Below are 14,923 nucleotides of genomic sequence, written 5' to 3' on the forward strand. Positions count from 1 at the left end.
CTGGAGGAAGAAGGAGGAGACAAGGAAAAATAAATAAGAGCTGATATGTGGGTCGAGTGGCATATTTAGGAATATGCTTTTTTACAGTTTTGGTTTACGAGATCTATTCTGCGGCATCCATTTTTCGACCCGTAAAACACGAGTTCAGTGAACTGAACTCCGGATTTTTATTTCACGTTTTTTACAGGCTCTGATAGAGATGCTCTTACCAGTCACTACTCCGGATGGCTCTCCACGAGTATTAAAACATTACCGGGTACAAAAAGTCGCCCGCTGGTGCCAAAATTTCCCGTTCTTTCCGTTTCTTTTCAGTGCCAGTTCACGCGTTGATGTGATCATACGAGCAAAGTGGCATGCAATTACCAAGGCCTAGTGGCCGATGGAGTTAGCAAGTCGCTGTACGTACCTGCTTGTAACGGCATTACCATCGACCTAGACGGCTGGACCTAGTCAGTCAGGGACGCGAGGTCTCCTTAATCTACTGTTCGTGTCGCTCTCTTCGGCCCGCAGGCCTATGCTTCGGGCCGGGCCGGCGGCTTGGCCCGGCGAAGTCAATATGGGGTGATTATTCACTAATTAATCGCCGTTTAATTAAGCTCGGTTTGTCTCATGGTGTGCCTATATAAGTCACTGCTTCGTTGCTTTACAGAAGTGTACGAGCCTCCTAGCTAGCAAGTTGCAAATTAAGGAGTGGTATAGCCGATTCTTGCTTACTTTCAATCTGCTTTTGCTTCGGTTGCCGGAGTACCGAGGGAAGAAAATATGAAGGTAAGATCCTGGTTCCAACTTCCCCGCAAAGAAAAAATTGATTGGATTCCATTCTTGCTCTCTTACTCTACAGGATTTGCCATCAATTAGTTATTTTGTGACACAAAATGGGTGGTGTATATAGTTTTGTGCCATCCTACCATTAGTCACTAATATTTCGTGCATGAATTGAAACGCTTGTGCAGACGCAGATGGTTATCAGGATCCACGTCAACTCCGACAAAGCCTATTCCAAAGCTATCAAGGTGGCTGCTGGGGTCACCGGTAAGGACGCAGCTAGTTCTCGGTTGATCCAGAACTAATTTAATTTTCGGCCACTCAATTTATGCTGGTCGGCTAGTTAGCCTCTGCTTGAACCAGTAGCTGAACTGCATGTTGACTAACTTGCGGGCATGAACCGATATGATTCAGGGGTGCAGTCTGTAACGATCGCGGGAGAGGATAAGAACCTGCTGCTGGTGATCGGCGTCGGGATCGACTCCAACCGCATCACCGAGAAGCTGCGCCGCAAGGTCGGCCCCGCCGAGGTGGTGGAGCTGCACACCGTCGACCACCACCACGACGGATCAAACCACCACGGCGGCAACCACCACCCTTACCGCCACCACCCGAACCAGAGCCTGTACAAGCACGAGGCCGCGCGCGACCTCCACTACTACACCGGGGGCTACCAGAACGCGGCAGGAGCGTACGGGCAGGACTACTACGGCTACGGCGGTGGCTACCAGCAGGGCCAGCAGTACAAGCAGCACGACTACTATGCCTATGCGCCGACGCCGGGGAACACCCACACGGTGGTGCACCACGGCCACAACGGCTACTCCGATGACAGCTGCTCCATCATGTAGCAACAGCGACGTACAAGGTATATATACCGTGTGGTGACGACTGGAGAATCGATTGCTGGTGTGTGCGCCAGCACTCAGCAGTACGTTCCAAATCCATGTAAATACTGTACAGCAGCCCAGGAACCTCAACCTGCGCGCGTTTCATGATTGTGTCTGTGAATATACGTAGCTCCCAAACGTCCCAACTATGTACGTTGTGAAATGTATGCTAAGTTCTACTCTCTTATTAGAACAGAAAGAAGTAGAATCTGTAATTATAAGATGAACAATGCTCCCTTCCTACATAGTTGTGCCTTTCTCTTAGATCTATTGTTGTATCTTTGAGTAAAGTGCATAGTATTTTCGTTTGCAGTATAAAGTGCATATTATGTACCAGGCCGGAGTTAGGATTACAACACCAAACTCACAAACCGAGAAGATCTTTTTTGATAAAATAAAATCCGGTTTTATTAAACTCAAACGTTCCCCATAAGGCGGTAAAAGACAAAAGAGTGACTCCATCAGAGAGTAAAATAAAGCCAATCACAGTACTAAATGAAGAAAAAGAAGACAGTTTCAGCACTTGCTTCCGATGAAAATGATATCAGCTCACATGATAATAATTATAGTCCTGAAGATCAATCTTCCCACTATGAGATAGCAGCAGCTCCCTCCATCCCGATTAAATCGACGCGATTGGTGTCTCTTGAATGGTTAGCATCGTTGATTGGTTCGCCCCCATATGAGATGATATCAACTGAGATGATGTGATTATTGGCTCTAGTGGCTTGAGCTGAACGACTTAGCCGAATCACGGTGATGACAAAATCTACTTACTACTCAGTTTCACTCCCTATTTGTCCAATCTACCGGGAGCAGACCTTCGATGATGTCAGCATCCTCTCCACATCTAGAGGGTGGGTGCCGAAAAGGAAAGAATGATGTATTTTCGAGAGATCTTAGCTTGGTAGGCCTTGCTCTAGTTCTATCCTAACGTTTGACTTGTTTGGGCCTTCTTGCTTCCTTCTTACTTATATGGAGAGGGTTCCAAATGATAAAGACTGACCAAAAACTTATTCTTTCCTTTAGTAGAAGGGAATTCACATGAACAATATTTTCTAAATGTACTAGAAAGTGTGGATTCTTTAGTCCAATTAAATCTGTGTTTGCAGAAAGAAGTATCCGGCAAGAGAGCTAATGGTTCGGGTGGACTCGATGGAAGAGAGGGGGGAGGATATGTTAAATGTGTTCAATTGAGTTGATGTGAATTGTGTGGTCACGTATGGTCCTCCAATAAGGATTGAGTCGTTAAATACCGGTCACCCTACACTCTAAATTTTATGGATCACAATGAGAATTTCGTGATCCCATCCCCTCCTCCAGTTCGCTTCTTGCTCCCCCTCCCCTCAATTCTTACCCCTAATTGGTACCACCCTTTTGCTACCTCTATCACACATTGACTGGTTCGTCACATGTTTTCCATTGGTACGAGAGGTTTATGGATTTTTTTATTTCTGGTTGGTACGAGATGTTTATGGATTGTTTGGTTCGGGTTAATTTTATAGAAAATTTTCCTATAGAGACCTTTTTTAGTTTGTATGATTTGAATCCATGGGAATTTTTTTCATATGAAATTTTCCCTTAGGTTCAACCCATGGATAATTTTATTTGTTTGTATAACATCTATGGTGTGCACACAGCCTTTCAGAATTTTTTTTTGTTTTCCTGCAATGCAACCACACAACAAATAACCTACATCATGTGTTTTCAAATCCTACAGAATTGAACATGCCATGACATTTTATTTCTAGCTTTTTCCTATTTCCACTTTTTGGAAACTCTACAAACAAAACATGCCCTTAGAGGATTTTTTTTTTGCAAGTTTATCTTGTGTTGGAGCATATGTGTATCTTTTATACACACTCTGTATATTATGCCTAATGTGTGTGTGTTGGCTAGTGATGTTTCAGCCTTTTAGTTAGGTTGTAGCTTCATCTATGGCGCAATGTTGCTTTTGCACAGAGAAGGAGATGGTTCAAGTTTTTTTTCAAGAATCCTATCCCCCTCTCGGTACCTAACGAAATGGCGTACAAAATTACTTTGAAAATCAATGTTTCTAAACTTGATGAAGTACATACAGAAACATATGAAAATCTACCATATCTAATTTTTTTTTGAAAGTAAAAGCTTGCATATTACAAACGGGCACTAATCTCTCGGATAAAATTTCTCATACTCTTAGCATCCGCAAGGACCCAAGCCTTGCTCCATCCATTATCTTCGCGAGAAGGGTAGAAGGGGGCGCGTTTTTTTTTCAGAGATCACTCGTGTTGCTTTCATTCCAAATTCCCCATGAAGCAAGAAGAGTGATGGAATCTGAGTCTTCGTGTTTAATCATGAAGGACCACCACTCGTAGATGAGCTGCGTTTCCAAAGCGTTGGTATCCACGAAATTAAGTCCAAGCCAACTTTTGATAATGCCTCAAAGCCTTCTAGTGAAAGAACAATGGACAGGGAGGTGGTCAATGGATTCTGGGGCGCGCTTGCAAAGTGAATAAATACCACAATTTGGTCACCTCTATTGGCTAGATTGTGTCAACACCCGGATTTTTAAGTCCAGGTGCCTATTATGTCATTCATCGCAATCCCAGGAATATTGTTGTTGCGAGACATAACAGTTGATATCATAAGTCATCATTCATTACAAACCATAATTGTCTTACAAAAGTAGATCACATGATCCCATATTACAACCATAGTTGATCTATTGATCAACGAACATCACAAATATTACAAAGCGGAAGCGTAGTAGTAGTAGTGGACTATCTAATTCCACAGGCCAACGCTTGACGTTAGAAGAACTCCTAGTTGTTGTAGACGTCCTGCTGACCGTCATCCTCGTACTGCTGCTCCTCTTCATAGTCTGGCCATTTGAATAGCCAGGGACACAGCCGTGAGTACTTTTAAAGTACTCGCAAACTAATACTATTGTAATTACTATCTATTTTATTAAGTGAATGCTAAGCTCTAGGGTTATTTGGAGAAAGCCAATTTTAGTTCATAAATATTTAGTAAAAGACTTCTCATGTGCTAACTAATTCAAGTGGGAACATTAGTGTCATTCCCACAACTCTGTTGTGATTCAAATTCAAGTCACCATTTCAAATTCAACTTTCCTTATCAAGACAAAACCTGATGACGGAACAGTATGACCTTTCCAATCGTCCGTAACCGTGGACACGGCTATTCGAATAGGTTTACACTCTGCAGAGGTTGCACACTTGTGCCACAACATTTGATTACATCCATCAGGGATAACCCTGAATAATCGTAACTCAGTACGCGGATCATCAACCCTAACCTTTCACTTACATATCCTAGTATAGGCACCTCTCCCAATGAGCTTGGCTCCCAGTGAAGACAAACTGTCAGCCTGGGAACTGCACAGGGCTTGGGCCGGACAATTCACCTCATTCACATCATTTCACATCATTTCACATGTACGGAGGCAGCCTCGGCATAACCCCTATGATGCTTGTTTAGAGGGAACCCATACTAAGATATATAAACTTCTAGTTAGACCCTACCCATAATCAGGTATTGTGGGGGTACTTGTAAATTGGAATGGTATCGCATCCAAACCCAACCATCAGTTTTTATCAAGTTCATCAATTCATTCATGTCATATTCACCTTAAAAATCATTCAATGTCATTTCATTTCACCATGTTCCCATCCAGAGTAGTCAATTTTAGGTATTAGCACTAGCAACTAGTCATGAGGGGTGCTATCTAGCTTTCATTGTTCTAGGCTAACTTTGATGATCTTGTTCTACTTTAGACCAAGTGAATCATGAATCAAAAAGTAAACTTTGATAAATCAGAAATCGGTAAAGCTTGTAAAGTAAAACGTGGGATAAAATCATTAAGCATGAAATAAAAGTTGGTGGTGCCTTGCTCTTGGAGAGCTTTGCACTTAGCAAGAATATTAGCTTGCCTTGGTTGGCGTACTGATCAAAGTGGTCTTCCTCTCCTTGGAAGTAGACCTCCTCCTCCTCCTCTTGATACTCTTCGGTACTAGCGTCTAAAAACGAATACGATACACACAATCACCAAACAAGCTTAAGTACTAGGCTAGGCACACACATGACTCACACAAGCTAAGCTAGCATCACAACCTGCTTATTATGTGAGTTGGCTTTGTTGTATTCTTAAGAAAAATAATTTCCTCTCATTATAAATATTACTTAGTGTTTCTATTTAATTCTTGAGAGAAATAATTTCCTCTCATTGAATCTTGTTAAGATTTAATCCCCTCAAATAATAATATATGACCTAGGTTGACCAAGGTCAACCTCTTCATAATTATCACTTGGGAAAAATGATTTAAATAAGGTGATGCACCTCATGTATTTTAGTAACACATGGTAATGATTTAATATCACCAACTAATTCAATATGAGATTTAATTAACCATGGTATCTACCTCATGTTGAATTAGTTGGGACAAGATTTAAATGAGAGTGAAGCTCTCATACATTTTAATAAATCATCTTGCCCAATTTAAATGAACTAGAAATAGCCCTAGGGCCATTTTTTAAACTAGGCCATGATCATACAAACAACTATGTTATATTTTTATATATTCTGATAGATAATGTGAAATATGATTTTTGAGAGTTGGAATCATCTTAAAAGCATTTTTATTTAATTTTTAATAATTTTTTGAAGTTGCAAAAGTCCTTGCTTTGTTTATTTTGTCATATTAATTTTGAAAACAACATCTGAGAATAATTAATCAAATTAGAAAATCCCTATTTGAATTATTGGGCTTAGGCGGGAAAAGAAAGTGGGCTGCACAAGGGAAAAGAGGTGGGCCGGCCCAGTAGTGCGTCTAGCGCAGCGGGCCGCCTGACAGCATGGGGTCCACGCGTCAGTGGGTTTTAAAACACCGAATCGGTATGGGGAGTGTGAGCCGTAGGATCAGAAGCGGATCGAACGAACGACAAGCGTCGTCGTCTCCGGCGAGAAGGGAGGTCACTGGCGGCGTAGGTAGGGGGTCGACGGCTCACCGGCGGCGTGGCGAGGGTCGGCGATGTGCGGCGGCGACGTTGTCGAGGTAGAGGAAGCAGCTGGTAGCAGTGGCGCGTGCTGAGGAGGCTCCAATCGGCGGCGAGCGTCTCAGCACCTCCGCGGCTCCGACGATGCAATTGAACGTCGGCGGTGGCTAATCGAGCAAGGTAAGTAGCTGAGGAGGGTGAGAAGAGTGAGAGGAGGCTGGCGGTGTGAAGAATTTGGAGCGAGATGGCCTCCTTTTATAGCGTCTGGAGGTGGCCGTGGTCTGGCGGTGAGGTCAGCTGCGGCGACGCGTCTACAGGGGCGGAGGGGGCACTGGCGATGACGCTCGTCGCTCGGCGACGTCACGGTGAGGACGTAGGGCTTGACGGCGGTGAAAAAGAGGCAAAGACGATGACATGCGCTTGATTGGAGTGGCCAGTACCGCGGCGGACGTCGGCGAAGTGGGCGTCGTCTACGGCGTTCCCGCGGGCCAATGGCGGTGTCTGGGCGGTAGCTGGTGACATCGCGAAGCGGTTGGTGCAGAGAGCAAGGGCGGAGGTGACGTGAGCTGGTGGGGCGGCGTGTACTCTGGGCGTGCCCGTGGCGCTCGCCGTGCAAGCTCTGGCGCGCGCGTGCACGTCACTGGCACGTTTGGGCGTCACGTTTTCTGGCCGTTGCGGTGCATGAATCGATCGGGGCATGTACCAGTCGATGCAGGGGAGTGAGGGGAAGTGTAATGGCAAGGTGGTGCACGTTGGGGAAAGCCAGAGAGAAAGGTGGCATGTCCAGGTCATGCCATGCCTCGGCATGGTTGGCTTGGGTCAATTTGATGATGATTTCTTGTACCACTCCTTGTCTTTTCTGCTTGGCAATGCTTGGTGAGGTCAGAGAGGTACTGGAGGTGACCTAGGGTTGAGAAGGGAGGCTAAGAACTGCTGGACAATACAATGCATAGAGTTGGCAGATTGTTGCTCACAACCTGTTTGATGAAATGGCCGCAAGAACTTTATTTTCGAATTTTTGATTGAAATTTGGTGGGTTGCATTCATATATTATTTGCAGTAGATTGGTGGCGGTGGTGGTCAAATTTGAAGTGTTTTGCAACAATTCAAAATGCATATGATCTTAAATTTGTTTCAAGGTCCTCACTTTGCTTGATCCTATCTTTGAATCCAAGAAGAGTTTGCAGATGAGTACTTGAGCAAAGTTGTTCACTTTTATGTTGTCTTGGATGAGGTGCAAAGAGTTGGCAAGTTTTAGTTTTGAAATCTTTAAATAACAGGGCTCAAAGTAGGCATCAGGTTACAATTTGTCAATTTGACCATAATTGTATGTGAGCTCAAATTTGATTCAAATTTGATTTGATTTGAGTTTCTTTGATTATAAAAGTGTTAATAAGTGTTTAGTATCCATTTACAACTAATGGTGCAAGCCAAAATGGTCTAGGTCAAGTATTTGCAAAATTGGCCATAGCCACATATATGTGATGAAATGCATTTTTCTTAATTTCTTATTTTCCTTTTCTTTGCTTCACTTAGGCATGGTCTAGGGTCCATTTAGGATTAGATGAGGTTTAATGTTGGTTTCAAACCATTTGGGCAAGGTAGAGGTGCTTAGGTCAAATTTTGGTAATATGGCTATGTGCCACATATGCCTCCATGCATATGTTTATTTTATTTTTGTTTCTCACTTGATTTGGTTGGTAAGTACTAAGTTAGGTTTGTTGATGTTTACAAAACCTCTAAAACAAGGTAGAGAAGCCTAGGTAAAAGTTTTACCAAAAATAGCCATAGGCACATAGGCCCTTTTCTTATTTAATTTCATTTCCATTTATTTTGTTTATAATGGATGGTGAGAAGAGGGGTGATGTTTAGGGTTTAGGGTTTTGGAAATATGTTCAATGCAATGAACAAACCATCATGGCAATAACACAAGTATCAAGCACAAGTATTATGCATAGCACCTCATTCAGAAAAGTTTTTGTTGGTTCTCATTTTTGGAAAAATGGAGATTCATTTCTCTTTGTTTTTAAAATTTTGGGATGCTACAAACCCTTCCCCCTTAAACAAATCTCGTCCCGAGATTTTAATAAAAGTTAGGTTCCTAAGAGAGATTGAGCAATTGGATTAACAGGAGACATACTTGGCATGGCCTGAGGTGCTTCCTGTGCTTCTGCTACATTGATGTGGTAGAGACGGCCGTTGCGGTTGTTCTGGTTCCTTTTAACCGCGAAGCGGTGCTGTTGCTGAGCCGATGCAGCGGTGTTGGCGGCAATCTTGGCAAGCTTCTTGGGGCACTCATTAGAGTAGTGACCCACCACTCCACATTCATAGCAGTTGATGGTGGACTTGTCCTTGGGGTTGACGGGAACAGCGTTGCTTCCAGTCATTGGGGCAGTATTTGGGTTGTTATTTTTGCCATTGGGGTGGTTGTTGTTGTTGGTGCGGTTGCCGTTGTTATTGTTGCTGTTGGTGTTGTTGTTGTTGTTGTTGCGGTTGTTGTTGTTGTTGTTGCTTGGGCGGTATGTCTGGGCAGTGGGCTTGTTGTATCTTGAGGCAAATCCTCCAGTTGAGCTGTTGCGGTACTTCTGGGCGTTGTTGGGTCCATTATGTTTCATCATCCGGCGCTTGCGGTTCTCGTTGGCTTGATGTAGTTTTCCTTCCATTTGTATGGCTGAGTCTACCAAGGCTTCTAAGTCAGCGAACGGAATGTTCACTAACACAGTTTGCATTTCATCACGCAGTCCGTTCAGAAATCTCTCCTTCCTTTTCTCGTTGGTATCGGTCTCATCCGGGGCGTACCTTGACAGAGTAAGAAACCTGTCGCGGTATTCCACCACGGACATTCTTCCTTGCTTGAGTTCGTGGAACTCGTCTCTCATCTTTTTGATCAGTCCTTGGGGCACGTGATACTTGCTAAACTTCAGCTTGAAGTCTTCCCAGTTTATTATTTGTCCGGCATTCATTGTGCGGGCACTCGTCCACCAGGCTCTGGCAGGTCCTGATAGGTAGTGGGTGGCAAACAGTACTTTTTCTGCGGCTTCCACTCCCGCAACTTCAAGGTTGTTCTCCATGGCCTGGAGCCAGTCATCAGCGTCAAGTGGCTCTTCAGTCTTGCTGAACATCAGAGGGTTGGTGTTCTAAAAATTCTTCAGCTTCGATCCAGGGTGATCGTGGTTTCCATGGCCCTGATTGTTCTGAGCTATCTGCTGCAGTGCAGCAATGTTGGCTTGTCGTTCAGCTCTCTCGGCTTCGCGGTCTTCCATCATCATCTGGATCATCTGCATCATTGCGTCTTGGTTGGTGCTGCGGGTTGGTGGGGCCATCTGATCATTGGGGTAAATGATAAGATAAGAGGGAAATTTCTATGGTTTGTTTGAGTTAAAGTTCACAATGTTTCAAAACTTGAGTAGTGTTGCGGGGGTAAAAACCAACAACACTTTTTCATTCATTCCAAACATCACACATTACAAAGCTAACACACCGTTGGTTTGAAGAACCATTCATCGCTCTACGATACAAGGGGATCCTGATACAAACTCACACCTACCCATGTGCTCAAGTGAAACTACTACTCACTATCCACATCTATCGGGGTGTGGTTATCTTCTCCGGCTTCCAGAAACTCGTAGTCTTCCAGATCAGTGTTCTCATCTTCTTCGAAATCCTCATCCTCACTCAGGAAGGCTTCTCCTCCCTGAATGTCTTCACCATCTTCTTCCATCTCATTCAGCTGGTCTTCTTGGGCCTTGACAGTGGCCTCCAAGGATGATATCTTGGTGCGGAGGCGCTCAATGGTAGCGTCCTTCTTGGCACGCTGCTTGCGGAGTGTCTTGCGCTCATGGGCAAGGATCCTGACGGTATCAGTCTGCTGCGCGAGGTGGGCGCAAATCTGGTTGGCGTAGACGCGACAGTTGTCCAAATCCTTCTGGGTATCGTGCAGCATAGTATCCAGGTGCTCCACGTGATATTTCAGCTCCGGGTGGGGTGACAGTGCCCTGGGTCCTCCGATGGAGTCATGCCTTGCAAAGTGAGCAAAGCGAGTCCCATACAGCTCAGTCACATGCTGCCCACACAGACGGGCAAGTGCTTCCTGCATGGCTCTAGCTAGTCCATCTAGCCAGTTGCTTTCCATGACAGAGAAATGGATCCTCATAGAAATAGGAGACTCCCTCTTGCCTCTGAGATCCGTAGTGATAACCCACTTGAATGGATCGTAGCGAACAAGAGGGGGGTGAATGGTTGCTACGTCAAGATTTAGTCTTTTTCAATTTTAGTGCAACGGAAGATAAAGGTGATTGCTTTAGTGGTGTTGGTGATCCTACAATGATCCTAGAACAAGTGCAACAAGCAAAGGAACAACACAAGATAGTAAGAGTAAGGAGCGGGACAACCGGAGGGCGCGGAGACGAGGCGAGGTTTGTTTCCCGCAGTTCCTCCCACAAAAGGGAGTACGTCTGCGTTGAGGAGGTGCTAGCCTCACACAAGAGGCTAGACGGCCACACCACGAAGGAAGGCCTCACCTTCTTCCTCGAGAGAGCTCCACGAAGGTGCTCCCCCTTCTCCACTAAGGCACCGGTCGAGGCGGTGATTCCTTCACAAGGTTGGGGCGAGCTCCACACCACAAGGAGGCTCCCAACAATCCATGGAGCTAGTACAACACCAAGCTAGCCTCCATGGATGCACTTCCTCCAATGTCCCACAATAGGAACCCTAACACCAAGATCCACTAAGGAATAGCAAGTATTGGTGAAATCTCTCTTGGTAGAACTATAGATCGAGGTCTCCTCCACCACTCCTCAAAATTTGAGCAAGATTGGTTGGATGGTTGGGGAGATCCTCAAGGATTAAGCTCACCAACAATGGAGGAGAGAGAGAGAGGGAAGAGATAAAAACGAGTTGGGGAAGAAGGGGCCCTTAAATATGCTCCTCCAAATCCAACCGTTATGTCCAGTTTTTGCCTAAGCGGTACTACCGCTTTTGGGAAGCGGTACTACCGCTCTGAGTTCGAATTCCCCAGATCTGGTCCATGTGGACGCAAAGCGGTACTACCGCTAGAGGTACCGCTCGAGGTACCGCAATGGGGTCCAAACCTTACTGGATCCAAAGCGGTACCGGAGCGGTACTGCCGTAACTAGTTACGGTACCTGGGCGGTACCATGGGCGGTACTACCGCTCGTGAGCGGTACTACCGCTCCAGGTACCGCAGAGGTACCGTAACTCGTACTGAGGGACAATTCCAGCGCAGAACTCAGAGCGGTACCGTGGGGCGGTACCTATAGGGGTAGCGGTACTACCGCTACAGGTACCGGTAGTACCGGCCTGGCTAAAACTGGTTTTCTTCCCTTTTTCTCTCCAGCCATGTCACCTCGCGAAACACACACAAAACCAGAAAACCTATAGCTACCTATAACTACGCTTCAGTCCTCCGATCTTGACGTGTCCAGCGAGGTCACCGTGCACTTGCAAATCTAGCAATGATACTCAAGGCACACGGTGAGATAACTCAAGTGTTGTCATCAAACACACAAAACACGGGGTTTAGACTTTGCTCTTTCAATCTCCCCCTTTTTGGTGTTTGATGACAACACAAGACTTTTCAAAAGCATATGATATTATGATGAGATTCTTAGATTTGCAAAAGCTCGACGGAGCTCCCCCTAAACGTGTGCATACTTTGAATATGTATTTGAATACAAATACACACGTCTTAGAGGCATAACTCCCCCTAGATTTTACAAACCAAGCACATATGTAACAAGGATACAAGATCATGTTCGAATAACATATGCGCAATATGGAGGCAACATAAGATCATGTAAGGAGATTTGGGTGAAGTTATCATACCATAGCCTTGAGAATACCCAAACTCACCATAAGATACCTCCATAGAGTTGTTGATGTAGCCACAAGACAAGATAAGCAACTAGGATCACAAGGCTACAAACAACAACGCCCCATCCACATAGGAACTTCTCCCCCTTTGGCATCGGAACACCAAAAAGGAGGGTAGAGAAACTAGAAGGATGGAGAAAAAGAACATACAACCAAGCTTGTAAAAACCAAAAGGGAAAACAAGCTTGAATGAGGTTCTCCAAAAACATGAAGAAAAAGATAGCAAAGAAGAAGGTCACAAAGAAGGTCACAAAGAAACACAAAGAACCGAAAAACTCCTCAAAGAGGAGGTTGGTGGCCGAAGCCACCGTGTAAGAGTGTAGTAGTGTGAGGTCGCGTAGATGTATCTAGGACTCATGGACTACAACTCAACATGAAGCTCATAAGTCACTTAATTGATGAACAACATATGTTTTGGATTTCTTTATGCATTATGGGGGGAGGGATAGCTCAATATATTTAAACCGCACTCCCCCTATGTTCATGCGTGCCTTTCATCTAGATATATAGTTTGAGAGTGGTATGTGCGCACGACGGTCAAGCAAAGTTCGACGGATCAATGATATTTAGGTCATGCCTCAACTCAATGAAACGCTTCTCGTCCAAGGCCTTTGTGAAGAAGTCCGCCAATTGCTCCTTGGTGCCAATGAAGGATAGAACAATATCTCCACGTGCAATGTGGTCCCGGATGAAGTGGTTCCTTATCTCAATGTGCTTCGTCTTGCCATGAAGAACCGGATTGTAGGCGATCTTGATTGCGCTCTCATTGTCATACAAAAGAGGCACCTTGCTATACTCGAGTCCATAATCCCGCAAGGTTTGCCTCATCCATAAGATTTGAGCACAACTACTTGCCGCGGCAACATACTCGGCTTCCGCGGTGGAGACGGAGACACAATTTTGCTTCTTCGAGGACCAACACACCAAGGATCTTCCAACAAAGTGACAAGCTCTGGATGTAGACTTCCTATCAACCTTGTCGCCCGCCCAATCGGAGTCGGTGAAGCCAACCAAAGCAAAGTCTGTGTCCCTTGGGTACCATAGTCCGAAGTGTGGGGTATCAACTAAATATCGAAAGATCCTCTTGACCGCCACAACGTGGATTTCCTTCGGGCTTGCTTGAAACAGTGCACACATACCAACGCTTAACATTATATCCGGGCGAGAGGCACAAAGGTAAAGAAGCGAACCTATCATCGAACGGTAGTGCTTGGGATCCACCGCCTTGCCGGTCTCGTCAAGAGAGAGTTGACACTTAAGATGCATTGGAGTTCCAATCCCCTTGGCGCCCTTCATGTCGAAACGGTTGAGCATGTCTTGGAGATATTTTGCTTGATTCATAAAGGTGCCTTGTCCCATTTGCTTGATCTCAAACCCAAGGAAGTACTTGAGTTCACCCATCATTGACATCTCAAACCTATTTGTCATCAACATAGCAAACGCATCATTGAATTTTGTGTTAGTCGAGCCAAATATGATGTCATCTACATAGAGTTGGCATATGAAAAGCTCCCCATTGACTTTCTTAGTAAAAAGAGTGGGATCAATTTTCCCCACTTCAAAACCACGGTCTTCAAGCAACTCCTTTAGGTGCTCATACCAAGCTCTAGGAGCTTGTTTGAGTCCATATAGGGCCTTTTTGAGCTTGAAGACATGGTCCGGGAAATGGGGGTCCTCGAATCCCGGGGGTTGCTTCACATACACCTCCTCATGTAGAGGACCATTAAGAAAAGCACTCTTAACATCCATTTGTTGCAACTTGAAGCCATTATGAGAGGCAAAGGCCAAAAGGATACGGATGGACTCAAGCCTTGCAACGGGTGCAAAGGTTTCACCAAAGTCCACGCCTTCGACTTGAGAATAGCCTTGTGCCACCAATCTTGCTTTGTTGCGGATGACCATGCCATGTTCATCTTGCTTGTTCTTGAAGACCCATTTGGTGCCGATAACATTGCGGCAATGATCGGGTCGCTTCATGAGAGTCCACACATCATTCCTCTTGAAGTTGTTGAGTTCCTCTTGCATCGCATTCAACCAATCGGGATCTTTAAGAGCTTCATCAACTTTGAGTGGTTCCACCATAGAGACAAAGGCGTGATGCTCACAAAAGCTTGCTAGTTGTCTCCGGGTGGTTACTTTGATCTTTAGATCATCAATGACATTACTCAAAGAATGGGATTTGAGGCGCAAGTGTCTTGCAATAGGGTCTTCACGGCGAGTGACGGCTAAAGGAGTAGATTCTTATGGATCCTCTTGGCTTTCATCACGGTTTAGGTCCTCGCCTTGACCTTCATTGTAGTTGAATTGGACATCATCATCATGAGATCCGGATGACTCGGGGGTATTAGGAATGGTATTGTCCATATAGATCATCCCCG

General features: G+C 45.0%; 1 protein-coding gene across 1 annotated transcript; it reads left to right on the top strand.

Moving 5' to 3' along the window:
* Positions 1-634: 634 nt before the first annotated feature.
* LOC127335201 (uncharacterized) lies at positions 635-1,919 on the top strand. The gene is made up of 3 exons (XM_051361810.2): positions 635-768; positions 954-1,032; positions 1,180-1,919. The coding sequence occupies exons 1-3, from the start codon at positions 763-765 to the stop codon at positions 1,614-1,616; spliced, it is 522 nt and encodes a 173-aa protein (XP_051217770.1). The 5' UTR covers positions 635-762; the 3' UTR covers positions 1,617-1,919.
* The last annotated feature ends 13,004 nt before the right edge of the window (positions 1,920-14,923 follow it).

This window comes from Lolium perenne, chromosome 2, assembly GCF_019359855.2.
Source record: "Lolium perenne isolate Kyuss_39 chromosome 2, Kyuss_2.0, whole genome shotgun sequence".
In the NCBI taxonomy this organism is placed as follows: Eukaryota; Viridiplantae; Streptophyta; class Magnoliopsida; order Poales; family Poaceae; genus Lolium; species Lolium perenne.

What these genes read in the sequence shown, in the direction of transcription:
- LOC127335201 (XM_051361810.2), top strand. An exon ending in GGTGGCTGCTGGGGTCACCG is followed by an intron (nt 1,033 to 1,179) that starts GTAAGGACGCAG and finishes GATATGATTCAG; the next exon opens with GGGTGCAGTCTGTAACGATC.